This window comes from Chelonia mydas, chromosome 2 (assembly GCF_015237465.2).
Source record: "Chelonia mydas isolate rCheMyd1 chromosome 2, rCheMyd1.pri.v2, whole genome shotgun sequence".
NCBI classification, from domain to species: Eukaryota; Metazoa; Chordata; order Testudines; family Cheloniidae; genus Chelonia; species Chelonia mydas.
In genome coordinates, this window is record NC_057850.1 from 77,938,922 (window position 1) to 77,960,883 (window position 21,962).

The 21,962-nt window shown below is 37.7% G+C and overlaps 1 protein-coding gene across 5 annotated transcripts in view; it reads left to right on the top strand.

Moving 5' to 3' along the window:
* Nucleotides 1-21,111, top strand: part of SS18 (SS18 subunit of BAF chromatin remodeling complex) — a 60,838-nt gene extending 39,727 nt beyond the window's left edge. For 2 of the 5 annotated variants that reach the window (XM_037892720.2, XM_043539708.1), the window contains exons 6-11: nt 9,625-9,795; nt 10,810-10,914; nt 13,233-13,325; nt 14,078-14,200; nt 16,144-16,277; nt 19,402-21,111. In XM_037892720.2, coding sequence (XP_037748648.1) covers nt 9,625-9,795; nt 10,810-10,914; nt 13,233-13,325; nt 14,078-14,200; nt 16,144-16,277; nt 19,402-19,428 — 653 coding nt within the window. In that variant the 3' untranslated portion in view covers nt 19,429-21,111. The remainder of the gene's footprint in view (nt 1-9,624; nt 9,796-10,809; nt 10,915-13,232; nt 13,326-14,077; nt 14,201-16,143; nt 16,278-19,401) is intronic. The other 3 variants (XM_037892721.2, XM_043539707.1, XM_037892722.2) reach the window with 3 other exon arrangements.
* The last annotated feature ends 851 nt before the right edge of the window (nt 21,112-21,962 follow it).

The following is a 21,962-nucleotide window of genomic DNA, read 5'->3' on the forward strand; positions in this document are numbered from 1 at the left end:
ATTTTCAAAGAGAGGATGGAGCAGCATCTAAAGAAATCATTACTTTGCTTCACTGTGGAGCAGGAACTGTTGCTGAGACAATTATACTGATGGAGCTGGTAACACTGCTAGTATCACACAGCTGGCCATGGAACTCTCTAGACAGTTAATGTTGATTTTTGTTAGCTCTTGGAAAATTGGGGAAGTTACAGAAGATGAAGAAAGCGAATGTTACGACAATATTGAAAAAGGGTAAATGGGATGACTTTGGTTAATTATAGGCCTGTCACTCTGACATTGATCCCAGGTAGCATAATGAAACAGCTAATATGGGATTCGATTAATAAAGAATTAAAAGAGGGAAATATAATTAATGCAAATCAACATGGTTTTATGGAAAATAGATCCTCTCCAATTAACTTGGTATCTTTTTTTGATGAGATTACAAGTTTGATTCATAAGGATAAATGTATTGATGTAATATACTTAGATTTTGACTTCATACCACATAATGTTTTGATTAAAAAACTAGAAATGATCAACAGGTCACACATTAAAAGGATTTTAAACTGTCTGTCTGACAGTTCTCAAAATGTAATTGTAAACAGGGAGTCATCAAGCAGGTGTATTTCTAGAGGAGTCCTTCAGGGAGCGATTTGGGGCCTACGCTGTTTAACATTTTATCAGTGACCTTGAAGAAAACACAAAATCATCACTGATGAAGTTTGTAGATGACACACAGATTTGGGGGAATGGTAAAAAAATGAAGAGGACATGCCACTGATCCAAAGCAATCTGGATTGTGTGTTAAGCTGGGAACAAGTAAACCATATATGCTTTTTAATATGGCCAAATGTAAAGTTATACATCTAGGAAAAAAGAAGGTAAGCCATACTTACAGGATGGAGGCTCTGTCAGCTGAACAGGGACTCCCTGTGCAATGCTGTGATCAAAAGAGCTAATTAATTTTCTGAACTAGGATTACGGAGGTTATATTACCTCTGTATTTCACATCAGCGCAACTGCTACTGGAATACTGTGTTCATTTCTGATGTCCACAGTTCAAGAAGGATATTGATAAATTGGAGCGGGTTCAGAGAAGAGCCATAAGAATGAATAAAGGATTAGAAAACATGCCTTATAAACTTAAGGCACTCAATCTATTAACAGAGAGAAGGTTATGGAGTGACTTGATCACATTTGATACCTACATGGGGAAAAAATTTTGATAACGGGTTCTTCAGTCTAGCAGACAAAGTTATAACAAGATCCAGTGTCTGGAAGTTGAAGGTACACAAATTCAGACTGGAAATAAGGCACACATTTTTAAGAGTGAGGATAAAAAACTATTGGAACAACTTACCAAGGGTTGTGGTGGATTCTTTATTACTGGCAACTTTAAGATCAAGATTTTCCAAAAGATAAGCACTAGTTCAAACAAGCATTAAATCAGGGGAGTTCTGTGGCTTGTGTTATGTGGGAGGTCAGACTAGATTACCACAATGGTCCCTTCTGGCTGTGGAATCTATGAAATAGAGCACCCAAAATTAGTGGATATTTTTGACTTTAATCACTCCATGCCTCTGTTCCCTAGTATCTGCAAAATTGAGATAATAATACCATCTCACCTCAGGGATGTTATGAAAATAAACTCCTTAATGTTTGTGAAATAGTCAGATACTATATAAGTGATGTGTTCCATAGAAAAACCCATGAAGAAATTAATAATTCAGTCTTCAGGGCAGGGTTTGAATAATGTGGTGGAAATAAGGCATGAGCCACAAACTGAACAACGATGATAAAATATTATGGCAGGGGTGGCCAACCTGAACCTGAGAAGGAGCCAGAATTTACCAATGTACATTGCCAAAGAGCCACAGTAATATGTCAGCAGCCCCCCATTAGCTCCCCCTGCTCCCAGCGCCTCCCACCCACCAGCAGCCCCGATGATCAGCGCCTCCCCCTCCCTCCCTGCACCTCCCAATCAGCTGTTTTGTGGTGTGCAGGAGGCTGGGGGGAGGGGGAGGAGCGAGGGGAGGGCAGGCTCAGGGGAGGGAGCAGGAAGGGGTGGGTGGGGGCAGGGCCTGTGGCTGAGCCAGGGGTTGAGCAGTGAGCACCCCCTGGCACATTGGAAAGTTGGCACCTGTAGCTCCAGCCCCGGAGTCGGTGCTTATACAAGGAGCCGCATATTAACTTCCGAAGAGCCGCATGTGGCTCTGGAGCCACACGTTGGCCACCCTTGTATTATGGTATAGCTGCTTGTTCAGTGAGTACTGTCCATCCTGTGCACTGAATGAGGAAGTGGTCTTGTGGAAAAATGCATGTGATCATGTAATTAAAAGGGGATGCATATGCTCAGGGGCTAAATTAAGGCTGCATATAGGTAACCTTTAATTATGGCACTTGCTAACTTTTGAGTGCTGAATCTGCAACATTAATTTTTTTTAACATTTTTTGTGTGTACGCATTTACTAGTATGGAGTCATACAGAAGTTATCATTTGAGTGATGGTATTAGTAGGATAGGAATGAAAAAACTTTTTAGTATGGCAACAAGTCCAGTAATGTGATTTATCAGTATCCACTGTATTAATCATTGACTTGCACTAATCTATAAGACACCTGCTGAAGGAATGCCTTGCATGAAAATCTAGTGCCTTCACAAGATTATTTTACAAGGTCAGTCCTGTTACAACTGAAAATTTTAGTCTTCTTGGGTTTTGGAAAATGAATGTTAATAAGTTCCACAGGTGACTCTCATATTGAAGCTGTTGTACCACTCTGAGAAAACAGCAAGGAATATTAGCCAACCTTTATGAAGAATATGGGAATGTAAAGTGGCTGAGCGAATGTGGAACAAAAACCCTTTCTCTCCCCCCCCCCCCCCCCTTTTTTTTTTTTTTTTTTGGTATAAAATCCTACAAGTTTATTGGTACAGTATATCGAATAAGATATTTTGCCAATTTTAACAAGGCATTTTTGCTATCTGGAGACTGCTGTAAGCAGAATTTTTCAACAAACCGAAGTCTCTAGTTACTTAGAAATGACTTCCTTATGTAGATTGAACAGAATTGACCTTCCTGCATTATGGTGACAAACTATCGAACTCAAGTACTTTGATTTAATTGGGGATCGGTCCTGCTTTGAGCAGGGGGTTGGACTAGATGACCTCCTGAGGTCCCTTCCAAGCCTGATATTCTATGATTCTATGATTTAACAAAAAAGGACAAAATAAATAACACAGCCTTCTCAGGAATCCTGTTTTTCATGTCCCTCTGCAGACCACTTTGGTAGACCCCATTCCCCTGCCCAAGCTGAGATGAGAGCCAAGTATCTCTGACTCGCTAGTCTCCATATACTAAACGTTAGACACATGTTGCCTACCCAGTTAAACAGCCAAAGTATAGCTCTGGATGTCATGTTTGCCTTTCCAGTTGTTGAGGGCTCATTGCAGGACTGTTTGCTGAACCTGATGGTAAGATTTTAAAGACATTTTTATTTATTTAAATATATAAAATATCCTTCCAGACTTCTGGCCACTGTACAGTAGTTACAAACAAATACGTAAGCGATCACAAACACCACTAACTCCAGTGAAGCAAACTTCTCCTTTTCCGTATATCCCAAAATCCTAAACAGCAGTCTCCTACCCAATCAGTAAAAGACTGGAAAGATAAATTTCAGAGTAACAGCCGTGTTAGTCTGTATTCGCAAAAAGAAAAGGAGTACTTGTGGCACATTGTAAGGAGAGTGATCACTTTAGATAAGCTATTACCAACAGGAGAGTGGGTTTGTGTGTGGGGGGGGGGGGGGGGGAGAGAAAACGTGGATTTGTGCTGGAAATGGCCCACCTTGATTATCATACACATTGTAAGGAGAGAGATCACTTTAGATAAGCTACTACCACTAGGAGAGTGGGGTGGGGGGAGAGAATACCTTTTGTAGTGGTAAACACCCATTTTTTCATGCTTTGTGTGTATAAAAAGATCTTCTATGCTTTCCACAGTATGCATCCGATAAAGTGAGCTGTAGCTCACGAAAGCTTATGCTCAGATAAATTGGTTAGTCTCTAAGGTGCCACAAGTACTCCTTTTCTTTTTGGAAAGATAAATGAGCCTAACATAGGGTGCTGATTGTCACACAGTTCAGGCACTAGGGAAGAAGTGATTTCAGTTGTTGAGGACCCTTCATTCTGAATGCCCTGCTACCAGCCCCTTCCCATTTAAACAGAGGGCTGTTAGTTTGAACACCTCTGCTGATTGCTATTGCCATGGTGGAACACACAAGGCAAGACAGTCTCAAATATAACCAAGACCCAACCATTTGGAATTCATAAGTAAAAAAGAACACGCAACATCTTAAACTTATGCATTTCATTTTATACTGACTTCAATTTCAGATGGTTTTAAAGGATAGTTACCTATAGGAATTATACCTTGACGAAATAAAGGCATGGCTGATTGTGAACAGAGTTTGCTTTCAACAGATGCCACATCTTACTTGTCAAGTGCAAAGGTTTAAATAGTTGAACTGCTTTGAATTAGAAATATTAGATGTTTTGCCCATCTGGCAAATTATTATTTTAGTTTCTTAAATGTCCTCTCAAAAATGAGGAGGCCTAGAAACTTCAAATCTAGTTTGCAAGGTGAAGGCCTTGTAAAGCGTTAGTTCCTTCTGCTATTTTTCAATTAGTGGTACATATTGGAAAGATATTTCTGGTTTATTAGGAATAGCAAATTGCTCCCTTGACATATTAAAGGCTTAGAGATCCTGCTGAAGAATCTTTTAAGTTTTCCCTGTAACATGAGCAAGGCTTCCAAAAGGTATGAAGTTTTGTCTGTTTATCATTTGTCTGGGCTTCCAGTCACCTGTGGAGTTTCTAAGCTGCCAAGATCCTAGAAGACATTAGCAGTTAAATGTATGCTTCGTTGGAGTTCCTAAATGCTGCAGCAGCTCCTGCAGAGCTCCTGTGTTATAGGAATTCTTCTCACCAGTTATCAGCCCATCATGGCTAGCTGTCGGTTCCAGATTTGTGACCAAGTACTCTTTATTTTAAAGGAGGACTTGTGGCACCTTAGAGACTAACAAATTTATTTGAGCTTAAGCTTTCGTGAGCTACAGCTCAGTTGATCGGATGCATGCAGTGGAAAATACAGTGGGGAGATTGTTTCATGTTCTCTGTGTATATACAATGGGTGTTACCATACACACTGTAACGAGAGTGATCAGGTAAGGTGAGCTATTACTAGCAGGAGAGAAAATAAACCTTTTGTAGTGATAATCAAGGTGGGCCACTTCCAGCAGTTGACAAGAACGTGTGAGGAACAGTAGGGGGGGAAATAAACATGGGGAAATAGTTTTACTTTATGTAATGACACATTCACTCCCAGTCTGAATTCAAGCCTAATTTAAATGGTGTCCAGTTTGCAAATTAATTCCAATTCAGCAGTCTCTCATTGGAGTCTGTTTTTGAAGTTTTTTTATTGAAGAATTGCGACTTTTAGGTGTTTAATCGAGTGACCAGAGAGATTGACGTGTTCTCCGACTGGTTTTTGAATGTTATAAATCTTGACATCTGATTTGTGTCCATTTATTCTTTTACATAGAGACTGTCCGGTTTGGCCAATGTACATGGCAGAGGGGCATTGCTGGCACATGATGGCATATATCACATTGGTAGATGTGCAGGTGAACGAGCCTCTGATAGTGTGGCTGATGTGATTAGTCCCTATGATGGTGTCCCCGAATAGATATGTGGACAGAGTTGGCAACAGGCTTTGTTGCAAGGATAGGTTCCTGGGTTAGTGTTTATGTTGTGTGGTTGCCGGTGAGTATTTGCTTCAGGTTGGGGGGCTGTCTGTAAGCAAGGACTGGCCTGTCTCCCAAGATCTGTGAGAGTGATGGGTCGTCCTTCAGGATAGGTTGTAGATCCTTGATGATGCTCTGGAGAGGTTTTAGTTGGGGACTGAAGGTGACGGTTAGTGGCGTTCTGTTATTTTCTTTGTTGGGCCAGTCCTGTAGTAGGTAACTTCGGGGTACTCTTCTGGCTCTGTCACTGGAGTATAAACTGCAGAGTATTTACCCTGTTTTCCACTCAGATAATAATATTTGTTAAAGCTATCCTGGACTCAATAAAAGCCATGTCTTTCCCTCCAGGGGAAAGATTTGTGGACATTTGCGAAGACATACTTTTCCTGAAAGCGAGCCCGCAAAGATCAGCGTGATTTGCTTCACACAGAGGAATCTTGTGGCCTCTTCCATGATGTAACCTCTTATCTGCAACTATAGATGAGACCATTTCAGCATTGGGTGGCAGTAAACTTCAGCATGACTGCATCTTTAACTATTCCTTCAAAAATTCTCAAGTTTTCCTATAGTTGAGAATTAACGTATAACATACTAATGGAACTGTTCTGCAATCTTCTACTTCTGTCAGCAGTAGTCCTCACAGACATTCCCATTCTGGGCTTCTCTTCCAAAATGAACAATTCACAGTCATTGGAATATGTTCTAGAGCAGCAAACCATCAGATGGGCTGTAAATAAATCATTAATAACAATAAGAACAAAAAACCAGATCAAAAAGGGCGTCCTGTCATCTAATATTTTAGTTTGTTTTTTGCAGAGTGGGGGTTGTTTTTTTGTTATAGTCTTATTCAGTTTTGTATTCTAAGTATGAAACTAAATATGGCATAAAACTGTAACCGAAAAACAAACAAAAAACCACTACTGGACCCCACCCTCGAAGCCTTCTAAAAAACAAACAAAAAAACTACACCTCCCCAACCTGCTACATGAAATGGTTCCATTCTGGAAACTGATAGAACTCATGGTTCATCTTCTTGGTGCCATTCTTATAAAGGAGACCTGGATCAAACTGGAAAGAAGCCAAGTGCTTTGTTGTTAACATAATACACAGTTAGGCTGATGCAGAGTAGTGGATTCTCATTGTGGCTTTACAAAGCATTAATGAAGTTCTAATTTAAAAAGCAAATAGAAAACCTCTACATTGCACCATGGGGAGCCAACACATTTTATCACATTGTATTGTGACTAATATTAATATTGTTAATTAACAAGCTTTCCTGAGATCTAGGAATGTTATGGCAACTAGTTTTTATTTCTTCAAGACTGTTCTTGTTCTCAGTACTTTCAGACAGAGCTGTAGTCAAGTGGAATGGTCTGAATTGTCCAATTGTTTGGAAAATCCAGAATATGAAATACAATTTCAGTTAAGTGAAAAATAATTTCAGCATCTTCATTTTAACACTCTTATTCAGTACTTTAAAATTGGAACATAGAAATTGTCATACTAGAGAACAGAAGCAGGATTTTTAATTCTGTGGTCTTAATTAATGGCCTATATTTATCTTCAAAAGATAATGTGGAACATCTGTTTTCTCCTTAATGCTGCTTTTTTGCCTCCTCTTGTTGAGAACTTTTTGGCTACCTCCCCCACTAACACACTTAGAACAGCCTCCCTCTTACTGTGCTCTTAATTAATTTAATTACAATTTGTTTAAACTAAACTGAAGTCTGTCCACTTCTGAATGAGAGCGTGCATACAGAGGTTTAATGCACTTTACAATCACACCTTCAGTTAATTTGATTTAACTTTCTTGAATGTTACCATGTAATATTCCTCTTATAAGTCTATCCTCAAAATTGGCTGCTTTTAACTAGTTTTCCGCCATTAAATTTCTGCTATGATACTTTCTGCTCCTAGTTTAGCACCTGACCATTTAAAAAAAAGAAAAGAAAAAATCATTTTTAATAGTTTAAGTTTTGATTTGTTATGCTGTTTTAAAGGATTTTAATACAGATCAGGATTTAGAAAAGAAACAGACATAGAAACAATTTAGCACCTTCTTGGACTTTTCTTGCCCTAATGATCTTAATAGTGGAATAACGTAGACTCTTCACATTTTACATCTTGTTAAGATTTAGTGAAATCTGGTACCTTAACCTCCCTGTGATGACACCATGAAGGGAGAAGGGATTCTAATATTTCTTTAAAAAGTAGTTTAATCTAATCTGTAATCACAATCATATGGTTGTCAGTACAGGGCAGAGTTAAGGTTGTTTGAATGCTGTTATAAATTTAGCCTTGTCTCTGAATTTCCTGAGTTTATAATGCTTTTGTTTTAGGATAATTAAACTTATTTTTATTATTTATTTGTATTGTGGTAGTGCCTTGGTGGCCCAGTCATGGACTAGAACCCCATTGTGCTAGACATGTAATCAAAATACTATCCTGGCTCTAGACAGCTTTTAATCTAAGTAACATACATTTAAAAAAAATATAATTACTGATGTGTACTTCCAACCTTAACTGCAGTGTAGTTTTAATCTGAGAATATTGTAGTAGGAACAAAGTGACCTCTGTAGTTACAGTTGCATGAGAATTATGCATTTCTTGCAGATTAAATTCAGTGGTGATAAATGCAAAGTAATGCCCATTAGAAAACATCCCAATTATACATACAATATGATGGGGTCTAAATTAGCTGTTACCACTCAAGAAAGAGATCTTGGAGTCATTGTGGATAGTTTTCTGAAAACATCTGCTCAGTGTGCAGTGGCAGTCAAAAATGCTATCAGAATGTTAGGAAGCATTAGGAATGGGATAGATAATAAGACAGAAAATATCATTATGCCACTATATAAATCCATGGTACACCCACCCCTTGAGTCCTGTGTGCAGTTCTGGTTGCCCCAATCTAAAAAAAGATACATTAGAAATGGAAAAGGTACAGAGAAGGACAGCAAAAAGGATTAACGGTATGGAACAGCTTCCGTATAAGGAAAGATTAAAAAGACTTGGACTATTCAGCTTGGAAGAGAGACAACTAAGGGGGAGATATGATAGAGATTTATAAAATCATGAATGGTGTGGAGAAAGTGAATAAGGAAGTGTATTTACCTCTTCACTTAACACAAGAACCAGAGGTCACCCGATGAAATTAATAGGCAGCAAGTTTAAAACAAACAAAAAGAAGTATTTCATACAATGCACAGTCAACCTGTGGAATTCGTTGCCAAGGGGTGTTATGAAGGCCAGAGCTATAATTGGATTAAAAAGACTTAAATAAATTCATGAAGGGTAGGTCCATGAATTTCAAGGATGCCTCCCCATGCTCTGGGTTTCCCTAGCCTCTGACTGCCAGTTGCTGGGACTGGACTATGGGATGGATCACTTGATGATTGCCCTGTTCTATTCATTCCCTTTCAAGCATCTGGCATTGGCCAGTGTCTGAAGACAAGATTTTGGCTAGATGGACCTTTGGTCTGATCCAGTATGGAAATGGAGTGGAAATGGTTCCATTAACTTTGAGCGTGAGGAAAATAGGAATGAAAAATACAACATACCCATTGTTTTGTTTTGTTTTTAAAAAAGCTGTAACACCTTCTTGCAACCATCTTCATCCTTTTGGAGAAGTTCTGTTCTGTAAATTCGTGACTGAATTAATTACCTCAGCTTGCATAGCTCCAGAATTAAGCAATGCTTGATGGTACTGCTTTTGACATATATGTGTGGATTTGGTTATTAATAGTTTAAGATTTGATTTGTAACATTGTTTTAAAGTATTTTAATACAGATCACGATTTAGAAAAGACATTATAGTTGCTTTTTTCCCTCTCTACAGGTCCAATGATGCACCAGCAGCCACCTCCTTCCCAGCAATATAGTATGCCACAGGGAGGTGGGCAACATTACCAGGGCCAGCAGCCACCAATGGGAATGATGGGCCAAGTTAACCAAGGAAATCACATGATGAGTCAGAGACAGATTCCTCCGTATAGGCCACCACAGCAAGGTAAGACTCTACATTGAACTTCTCAGATTAGTTTAAATAACGATCTTGGCAATTTTTGTAAATAGTTTTTTGTCTACATCATATTTGAACCAACTTGCTATGTGCACAATTTCAGGTTTCTTTGTCTCAGTATATTTTTTCCTCCTTCTTAAAGGTAGCTCTTGCAGCAGAAAAGCTGCTAGTTTGGACATGAATTTTGAAATTTATATCTCTTTTGTTTCAAGCTCTTTTCTGAATAAAAAGGGTGTCCAAAAAGTTTACACCCCAGAGAACCTGCTGTATGAAGAAGTAGAATTCAGTTTGTTGTCACAAAAGTTTGATATGTTTGGAAAATAATTAAATAACCCATTTGGTTCTAAAATTGCTCAACCACTAGAGGAAAATGAGAGAAAATATAATTATATTCCACAATCTTGTAATTTTTTTCTTAACTGCAGTCCTTTTTAAAAGATAGTCTGTATTTTTCTTGATGCATAGCTTAGTGCTGTTGCTGTTTTACATGTGTTCTTAAAATGAACTCTGAGATAGTCACATACAGTAGAACCTCAGAGTTACAAACTGACCAGTCAATCACACAGGTCAATTGGAACCAGAAGTACACAATCAGATAGCAGCAGAGCCAAATACAGTACACTACTGTGTTAAACATAAACTACTAAAAAATAAAGGGAAAGCAGCATTTTTCTTCTGCATAGTAAAGTTTCAAAGCTGTATTAAGTCAATGTTCAGTTGTAAACGTTTGAAAGAACAACCATAATGTTTTGTTCAGAGTTATGAACATTTCAGAGTTACGAACAACCTCCATTCTTGAGGTGTTCGTAACTCTGAGGTTCTACTGTATATGCTATGCAGTCTAGTGCAGTGAAGCAAGTAGATGAAATATGTTGTCTGAAATGCAACAGCGTGGGTGGGGAGTACATTTGAGAAACATTTCTCATACTAAAACCAGAAATTAGCAAGCTTGTTAACAGAAAAAACAAGATACTTATGTATTGACTGGTTGTGGTTTTTCAGGCCCACCACAGCAGTACTCAGGCCAGGAAGACTATTATGGGGACCAATACAGTCATGGTGGACAAGGTCCTCCAGAAGGCATGAACCAGCAATATTACCCTGATGGTAATCTCTCATAATGTTAACTTTCCCATTTTCTATACCTGCCCAATATCAATGTAGACAGCTACTCAAAAACTATAGAATGGGGTGAAAATAGTTAGTAACTGATCACCATAACAGATCTTGTATTTATAAAAGCTTCTAAATTCAGAATTGTTACTATAATTTAAGATGCTAAAGAGAACTAATTTTACAGCTTGCTCAAAGTACATCATTTGTAATACTTTTATTTTGACACCCTAATATTGGCTTTCATATTCTATAGTGAGAATCCTCTCATTTAGCTACAAGTATGGAGGGTTCTTCTGTGTATGTATAATAGCTGATCTGAATTAAAGCAGTCATGTTATACATCTGCTTTATGATACTGTATGTGTACAAAGAGACAGAGTAATATATTTTTATAGCTAGAATACAGAAATAAAAAAACTTGCTTATAAGCATAATGTTTTGGTTTTTTTTATGATCTTATCCTATAACATAATTTATTTTTGATTTTAAGAACAAATTGCACAAATGTTTTGTTGCTGCTGTGGTGTGGGCCTTAAGCATACATACTGCTTGATAAAGGCATAAGATAGTCCCAGCCCTGAGGAGCTTGTTTGTTGAAAGGCATGGTCCTGTGGAATTCCCTCAATGCCCTCAGATCAGACTCTACATTAACATTACACAAATCAGTCCTTTTTCCTCTTTGAAGTAAGAGATCTGTATATAGTGTATTTGAACAAGGGGAATCAGGATTATACTGTAAGTTAGAAGATGGGGTTCCTTTTTTAATATGTTTTGGTTTTGCTTAGGGAGAGGTTGGGTGAACAAACTGTATTTGTGGAAAAATACTGGCTGACTCATAGCTATTGTGATAGCCTGCTTGCCACTTAATGATGTGTTATGTGACGTCCAAGGAACATGGTAATAGTAACAATTTTAAAAACATTCATAGCTCAATAAACCTCAAATCCTATCAGCATTTCAGAGCAAAATTTGTAAACACTTATTGAAATGAATTATTTGAATTTAAAATTTTAATTTTTAAAAATCAATATTTTAGCCAGGGCTAAAGCTATTATATATAGGCGTAGGCATCTGATTTTCATTTGTGTACATTCAAAGATATTTCACAAGCTATGTTAAATCATATCATACAGTCTTAGTTCTGGAACTTATATGGTGTTATACACATGATCTCATTTACTCTGTCCAAAAAAGAGTTAGCTGCATAACTTTCATAACTTTCAAATAGTTAAAGGTAATTCATGCATTTAATGCATTCAGTTGAACATTATCAGTACAGATGAATTTACAAGGATCCACCATATTCTGTTAACTTCAGCAAGTATCATTGTTAAACAGCAGTGGATATGTTAAAATAATAATCTATAAAAATGTATACTACTAATAATGATGTAGGAGCGTCAGAGTCAGTTTTTAAGACGTTTGTGTTTAGTTCTTCATTTGTACCAAAGACCATTTATTTTTAGAACTTCTTGCTCTCTGCCTTATTTAGGCACTTTGATAAAATTTGTGCTAAAATTTTAACAAAATGAAAGCTTGTTCTCATGACTTGAGTTTCGCAAGAGGACACTATGATGTAGTACATTTTAGTAATCTGCAGGAGAAATATATTGGGTCTTAAAACAACAAACAGGTAGGGTATTTTTCTCATGTTTTGGTTCTTAAGCCAGAGGGACCCAAAGCCTCTGAAATTGAAGCTTCTTTTTTAAGGATTGTGCTGATGAATGAGATTCTCCAGGGAAAATGTCTTCTTAAGATTGCTAGGAATGATGTTTGTGGGGGAAAAAATCAGCCTTGAGAAGTTTTTCTTTTGACACTTCAGAGCAAAATTTACTATAAAAATATGTGATTCATAACTTCATTGAGCTTTGTTATATTTCACACTGCTTTTAGCATATGCTTTTGAATTGGAGATCAGCCAAACAGGTGTTAGACAAAGTATGATAATTGCGTCCTTTGTTCATTCTAATTTAATTCAGGTTATTTACATGTGAAAGGCCTAAATGCTTTCATTTTTTTAAAATAAAAGATAAAGTACTTTTTCCCACCAACAAAGATTATCAGAAGGTTAAGACCATCCCTTCCTGTGATGTTGCTAAAACTAGTGCATTAAGCTTTTGTTCCCTGTCACATGTTAATTCAATATGAAAGGAAATCATATTGGTAAATCTTTGGCTAATACAATTGAAAAATCTTTTTTATGTATTTCCAGTTGACTTTTTTTGATTTTTCTGAAAGATGAAATATTTTTAGGGTTTTCACTCAGAGGCCATTAACGTTTCTTCCTGTCTCTTGTCGAATTGATGTAGGTCATAATGATTACGGTTATCAGCAACCGTCGTATCCTGAACAAGGCTACGATAGGCCTTATGAGGATTCCTCACAACATTACTACGAAGGAGGTATCTATATACCTTCACACACATACGCACATACATTCCCTTCCCTCCCCCACCACCTATGGGAACGAAAATTCGCGCACAAAACAATTTATACCCATGCAAAGCTCTTGTAGAATACTAGTTGCTGGCTGTCTTGAAAATTGCAGGGAACTTGAAGCATTCAAAATAATTTCTTGCAAACATCTAAAATATATAACCATAATTTGCCATTTCTAACAACAGTAAAATGACTAAAACACTGTTAGAGAACTTTTTTTTTCCAATGGAAATTTTTTATTTAAACATAAATCCATTGGTTCATTTGTGTATATATATATTTTTTTTGTGTGTGTGTGTGTGTGTGTATATGTGTATATATATATATATGTATATATATAAATATAGTGCCATTAGGAAACAGCTTGCTGATCTTGTGTAGCTAGTCTGTGCTCTCGTAGATGTCTTTAATTTTGTCTTTTTTTATTTTATTTAGCATAGTCATGATCTTATGACTGTGATGTTCCAGTAAATGTACTGGTTGTTTGGCAGAGATGCTGAAAAAGCTGCAGTTCAACCTTGCAAACTTGGCTTTAACTGCAGTTTGTTTGGCCGAATTCCTTCTTTTTGGTTTGAGTTTTCTTTGTTTTATTAAGTTTTTGAAATCGAGATTGCATTTTCATTTTGTTCATGTGTTGTTGGCTGTCCATCTTAGAGAAAAACAGAAGTGTAGTAAACATCTTTAATTGTTTTTTTTTCTTGCAACCGTTTTGCAGGAAACTCGCAGTATGGTCAGCAGCAAGATGCATATCAAGGACCTCCTCAGCAGCAGGGTTACCCTCCACAACAGCAGCAGTACACAGGCCAGCAAGGTTATCCAGGACAACAGCAGGGTTATGGTAAGTAGCTGACAACAAGCTAGTTCTCACAAGAAAGACTACGAGTGAGATCCTCATCTCTGCTTAAGCCCCTTTATGATGGGTGAAATGGCTGGACCAATATAAAGGGGCCCTAAAATTCCTGTATTCAGCTGCGGGAGGAGTCCCCCAGCACAGAAATTGCAGAATACAGCTTCCTGAGGGGGTGGAGCTGGGGCCAGGAGGGGGATGTTGGGGCAGCACATAGCACTGCAGAGGTTCTAGACTGTGTTGCGGCCCATAGGAGAGGTATATGTAACTTAGGCCGATCCCAGAGCTAAGTTATACTGAGGGCCTTTCCAGTCCATACAGGAGCCTAGGATCAGGAGAGCACAAAAATAGCTATCTTAACCCCATAAAGCCATCTTAACTTCCTGTGCTGCTGGGCTTCCAGTTCTGTGTTGCACCTCTTAGACACTCAGCATAGACTCTCACCTAACATTTATGTACTAGAGTTGAGCTTGGATCATTAAGTTCTTGCTTTCTCTGATGATATTTGTACCACTACTGTAACAAAAAATACTTGCACAGCTGTAGTCTTAAGAGATAATTTTGTGCTAGTACTGAGAATTTCCCTACACTAATGTATGGTAGCATTGGAAAACCACATTATTATTGTTAGGACCATTAACCGCTTGGATTCATAACAAGGAGCACAGAGTGCATGTGTTTTTTTTCTGCAGATTTTGAATCAGAACAGAGCATACTACACATTTTAAATTGTCCTTGCTTTCGTACTGTAAAAAGTTACACATTCATCTTAAAATAAACATCCTCTCAAAAATTGACCGTGAAAACCAGTTCCATAATTTGTATGTGAGATTGGGTATGCAATCATGATTGTGCGTGTAAATACTAGTTTCAGATCTGACCTAGTTTGGTTCGTGGTAGTGCTTTGTAAAGGATCTAGTTAGATTTGGGAGAGTTTCTTTTTGAAGTTGGGACTGGAGTGTTACAGTTTTGAAATATTCTTGTGTGTACCCAGAGCATTAAAAAAGTAAATAAATAAAATCTGACAAATCTGACTCATTTTTTCCATACACTCATTTTGAAAATCTGGGGTTCAGAATAAAAACATTAGAAGAAAGAGGTGAAACAAATACAATAGAACTGCTTATCCACACACACACCATGATTTGCACACCCAAACTAGCTCACTTTTCGATTACAGTTTCTTAAGTAGATAATGATGTCTTAAATTAATATATTTAATTCTTTTTTACAAAATCTCTTATGAACATTTACTAGTAAACTGTAAAGAATTATCATAAATAAAACTGAACTACATTTGTGAGATGAACAAAGTACATTTTGGGATGTAGTATCGGTGCTTTACTTAATATTTATCTGCTTACTCATTAATTTGCAAAAAATCAATTATTTGCAATCAGTGTCCCAGTAATTATTATGAATCCTCAAGGCTCTGTCCCACGCCAGGAGAAGCACAGAGAACTGAGGCAGCATAATTCAGGTGGATCTGATGCCTGAAGAGAATGGTAATGGAATATGGAGATTTTATCCTCTAGATCATCACTTTGAACCTCTCACAGATCCAAAGTTACCAAATTTGTTACCATCTGATGGCTGCTCAGTGATTAGGTAAAATGTGCACTTGTCAGCACTGAATCAAGTTGCTGTCTACGCAAGTCACATTTTGCTCCAGAAACAGATCTGCCTGTTTGTGTAAGAGCAAGCACCCCTTCACCAGTTGTAGAACTTTATGGCTCTGTCTGGTCTTCAGGGAATCCAGTGGCAGGCACCAAAGAATGTAACTCTCTGTATTTGCCGTATGTATGTGGTTACCTACTTTAAGCTTGTTAAGTAATGGTGGTATTTCCTTGGTGTGTTCCTAGTTGCACAATGCAATATTTTTACCATTCTTTTCTTCACCCCTCCCCTTTTTGATTTGTCTTAATGATTTGCAGGTCCTTCACAGAGTGGTCCAGGACCTCAGTATCCTAACTATCCACAAGGGCAAGGCCAGCAGTATGCAGCATATAGGCCCACACAGCCTGGACCACCACAGCCACCACAACAGAGGCCTTATGGATATGACCAGGTACAACTTTGTTTAGTAAAATCTACTAATTCTTGTGTGTTAATTTTACTGTTTTATTAATGAATTTTGGGGTATTGTCTCCCCTGGATGGATATATGTAACTCTCATTGCTTTTTATTTCCATTGGAATTATTCACGTGCAGCTAGGAGAGTTGATTAGTCTATATCATTCTTTTCTGATTTGGCCAGACTATACTAAACTTTGCAAAGCTACTGTGTTATAAACAGCTCACCATTGTATCAAAATTAATGTGAACCATTTTAGCCTAGTGATGAGAGTGACTTCAGTGGAAGTTGAGGGTACTAAGCATCTTGCAGGGTCACGTTTTATTATTGCTCTGTATTGAACGTGGCTGAATGCCTTTTTTTTTTTCTTTTCTTTTTTTTTTTAAAGCATTCCCTTAGGGGCAAATCCAGCCGCCCTTCTTGGCAGCTACAAAGGGCAACTTGCGTGCCCAAGCAGTGTAATTCTGCTGCATAGTTGTTGGGATAGATGTTGGGAGGGACCCATGCAGACTGGAAGCCTCAGTTTGTACTGGTTCCCGGCATGGCAGTGTACGGGGAGGGCAGAGCCTGAGGATCCCCAGGAAACTGAGCAAGAGCCTGTAGAGGCTATTCCAGCCATTGGACCAGAGTGACTCAGCAGCTGTTTAATGGCCATGGAGAAGGGAGAATTGATTTCTTCCTCTCTGTTCCTTGTACACATGCCTAGTTATTAAGATTAGACATAGAGCAGAGGATTTTCTCCTTTGTGTGTTACAAGCTACAAAACAGCAAATGTTGCCTAGTATCTCTCTGAATGTTATATTGTAAACTTTATTAAAATAGAGGCCTTTACTCTCCTGGGCATAAGGAAGCTGGACATTATGAGTGAATATATATTACTACACAGATAGGATTTTTTAACAATAAAATCTTAATAATTTGTCCACAAGCAACTTTGAACAAGACTATTTAGACTTTGAACAAGAAAAACATATTTCCCATGAGTAACTGTGGTTAGAGTACCTTCAGGGAGAACAGATTTCTCTCTGTACACACATATGTTAAAAGGGGGCTGGGAAAGGCAACAAAACCTTGTTAAACTCGAGAAGTGCAACGACTTTTTAGCCCCGATCTAAAAAATAGTTTAGTGTATGAAGGCCATAGTTCCAAATGCAAGAAGTAGGCGTAGAAAAATGCTTTGAGAGAGTGAGGGGGAACAGAGGGGAAAAGAAGTTTTTATTTGCTGAATTTCTTACAAATCATTCTGGTGTGGGCCAGGGATAACTTCCCTCCCTCTGCAAAGGTTCTAGTCCTCCAGTTTCTTGAATAATCCAAGTTCCAAGGGGAATCCATTTGTGGAAGACTTTCCCTGTTCTCCCCAGTAGCACTGCTCCCCTAGGAACTGTGATATTTTTGGTAGCTGCCCTGAAAACCACCTCCTGTGGGTGAGCAGTGCTTTATGGCGAGAGAAACAATCTAAGGTAATGCTGGCATTATCAGAAGTGTTTTATGCTGCATTAGCTTGGTGGGATTGAGGGGTGACAGTGCTGTGTAGAGTGGTCATTCCCAAACATGCCCCCTTGTTTTCTGCAAATCCTGAACCCCATTGTGTACCTGCAGAGAGCATATGTATGATCATGAGAAGCATGTACTGATGTCTCTGCTCCAACCTTTGCCATTCACCCCAGATATATCACAAAAGATCAGAGGAACTGGAGGAGAGTAATGAGGCCAGTATTTCTATGCATCATATGCATCAAATCTGTGGATTAAGTATGTATTAGCAGGACTGTTACAAGGAAGACACGAGAAATAATTTTTCCACTCTACTCCATGCTGATTAGGCCTCAACTGGAGTATTATGTCCAGTTCTGGGCACCACATTGCAGGAAAGATGTGGACAAATTCAAAAAAGTCCAGAGAAGAGCAACAAAAATGATTAAAGATCTAGAAAACATGACCTATGAGGGAAGATTGAAAAAATTGGGTTTATTTAGTCTGGAGAAGAGAAGACTGAGGGCAGGTCTACACTACCGCTTAAGTTGATGTAATTTATATTGTTCCAGGGTGTGAAAAAAACACCCCCCTCGAGTGACTCAAGTTACAGCGAACTAAGCGCTGTCTACTCTAGCACTGTGTCAGTGGGAGATGTTCTCCTGCTGACATAGATTCCACCTCTCGTGCAGGTGGAGTAATTATGCTGATGGGAGAGTGCTCTCCTGTTGGCATAGAGTGTCTTCAAACAGCGCCAATGTAGCGCTTCTGGTGTAGATCTGCCTTGAGAGGGTACATAACAGTTTTCAAGTACATAAAAGGGTGTTACAAGGAGGAGGGAGAAAAATTGTTCTCCTTAACCTCTGAGGGTAGGACAAGAAGCAGTGGGCTTAAACTGCAGCAAGGGCAGTTTAGGTTGGACATTAGGAAAAACTTCCTAACTCTCAGGATGCTTAAGCACTGGAATAAATTGCCCAGGGAGGTTGTGGAATCTCCATCATTGGTGATTTTTAAGAGCAGGTTAGACAAATACCTGTCAGGGATGGTCTAGATAAAACCTAGTCCTGCAATTCTATGATTCCCATAGGACAAGTTGGCCATCTACATCTTAATGGTTGCCCAGATGTGCCTTGGATCACACAGATTTTTGAACTACATGTGTTAGTCTATTCTATTGTGCTCTGAAAATATGTGGATAGTAGTTTTGAGTTAAAGGCTGAGTGGATACCTTAACTTTGAATTTCTGTGCTTTTGTATGTAATTTAATTCTTTCAGTGCTGCTCAAATTCCAGTTTAGTATTCAACCATTCTGTTGTATTCTTTGTTAGAGACAGTTTTACCATAATCTGTTTTAAATTTTTAATCTCTTTTATTTAATCTTTTATTAATTACCAATACCAATTCAAGAAAAATTGTTCAGACAGAATTAAACTCCAGGCCATAAACATATAATCAGCAGTGTAATTTACAGACGAATTTAGAGAACTTCTGAGATGAAACACTGTCCCATGTATATGAATAAAATTAATATTTTCAGGTGTGTTGGATTCTTAGTGGCATGAGTTTTTTGGATACTGCCTTGTTTCAACTTTTACTATATATAAAAAAATCATTATCTAATCATATTTTTAAATTTATCTTTTAGGGCCAATATGGAAACTATCAGCAGTGAAAAAGTACTTACATTCCAGTATCTGTTAGCAGCCATATTGTCTCCTCAGCACTGTGGACAACTCCCTGTGAAGAGAATCTCCCATTCCATCTAGCTTTTGGAAAAATATTGTGGATAAATGGCTGTTTTACAATATCCAGTCTTTATGGGCTAGTTATAAAAGGCTGTAGCCTCTCAAAAACTCTGATTTCACATCTATACTCTAGATGGCAATATTGGACAGAAAATGCATTGACATAACCAGTTTTCAGTGAGTTCGGAACTGTGCATCAAACAGACTGTTACAGACTGAAAGGCGTGAAAAGCTTTGTATGTTTATGAAGGTTATGGGAATTTAATATTTTTTCCACAAATTCTTTTGTAAGGGGAAGGGGGAAATGTACACTTTTTACAGCAGCAATATTTTGTATATTATGTTTTTCATGTGGTGAATATGCAAGACAGTACACTACTCACTGGGCAGGATCAAAAATCTGCTGTTAATATGGATGGGGGCATGGTAAATGCTTGATTGTGTTGGTCTCAAAATGGTGTATAATAAAGGTGAATAAAGACATAGTATACTGTACATTACCGATAGGCTCGTGTACAAAGAATTGAATCCCAGTTACCTAAACAGGAAGGTAATCAAGAACAGTATGATATAGTCTTGTGCAAAGAATTAATTTTTTAAGCTTTCCAATTTTTCTGAGTGAAGCATTTTTGTAAAGATGGTTTCTAACATAGTTTGACAATTTTTTGCAACATGGTTTAGCACCCAGAAAAATTGTTGAAACTGTAGGTTGTTTTGTCACAGCTTAACATAAACCAAGCCGTAATCCCTTTCTAATTGCAGTAACAAAGAACATGACAATGTTAATTTTACCTGGTTTGAATATGCAAAGAATTAAAAAACTAATACTGAAGACAGGTCAAACTGTATTTGTGTAGTGTATTTTAACCTTTAGTTGGATAATTTGTATGTAACAAACTAGCATAGAAGAATTTGTAAACCTCTATCTAAACTTTCTTAACTGGGAATTAATACCTTTAGAAAGGGGGCATTTTTTGTGTGTATCCATTTTTCTTACTAGTTAATATGAGACCAAGGTATGTTTTAGATTATCACATATAAACCTGCTGGTGAGGTAAATGCCAAATTTTGTTGTGAACTGCATTGATGCTTATAATGTTGCATGTGAGATAGAGGCAGCCCGCTGATCAATAGCGTAGTAGGCAAATTGGTTTTGAGACCATCCTGTGACTGTAGTTCAGATATGTGAAGGGATATTCTGTTGTGCAAGAATACATGCATTCAGGACTTCTTGGCAACCTTTATGAAGGACGTAACTTAAAAATAAAATTAGCCCAGGGATAAAATAATATTTTTTTCACAGTTGGCCATGATGTTTTAACAGGGAGAAAGCAATTGTAATACATAGTATTTGAATGAGCAAAACATACACGAAAAACAAAATTTTCAATTTGTCCATTGTTTTTAAAGGGAGAACTTTTTTTTTTTAAGCTTAAAGTTGATCAGTAGAAAATGCACATCAAGGTTTGAACAGATAACGCATGAGGAGCATTATTATGAATGAAATGCTTGTAGGTTCTGTGCCAATTTTCCACCACTGTGTACTTCATTGCTATTTAAAACTGTACTCCATCAACTCTAAAGGAAGAATAAATTATTTGTGATTTTAATTTGCTCATTTGTTTCTTTAAATTAGATTTCTATCACTCTGATGTCTCATCTGGAGACTTTGCTGTGAGTTTTTATTTTATAGACGTTGGTCCAGGATAACCAAAATATATTTGCATTCTAGGACTTTATCAAAATTCTCTTGCCATAGCCAAGTTAATTAGAATTAACTGTTCAGTAATCAGCATGTTGTGTAGGCTGTTTGTTACAAAATTCTTCCTCTGAAAATGAAGGTCCATGAGGCTATAATCAAGATGACTGAATTAGATAAATGAGTTGAAGAGACAAAAAATGTGCTGAACCCAACCTGGTAAAGATACGTTATCTCATTTGAAATAAGCTCAACTGACATTAAGAAATAATTTGTCTTGCCAACCCATCTTCTGTTGTCTTATTCTCCTTTTTAATGGAAACTAAAATTGCAATTTTAATAAGCAGAATTTCCTCCAGGGTTTCCCTCCTAGAGACTAGTGCATTTGCAAGGTTTAATTGTTTTATAACGGTCCTGTTTCGTAAAAGTTTTTAATTGGTGGTGACAAAAATTACTTTATTCCTCTGGTACCACATTAGAAGAACAACTTGAGAGGAGGTAGTTTCCCGTAAAAGTTAGTATTCCCATTTAAATTATACCTATACATTATTCACATCCCCCTAAACCAAAAAAGAAGCAGACGTGCCAGGTATGGGGCGGAGAGGGGGAAGCAGACAAAATGGCAAGGTGCAAGAGCAAGAGGTTATTTGAACCAGGTATCCTTCAGTAAATGGAAATCCAACCCATGTAAAGCCGACAGAAAGGATCTTAAGCTTGGATGTAGAATGGATTGTTGAAAATATGAGGGCTGATAAGGAATAT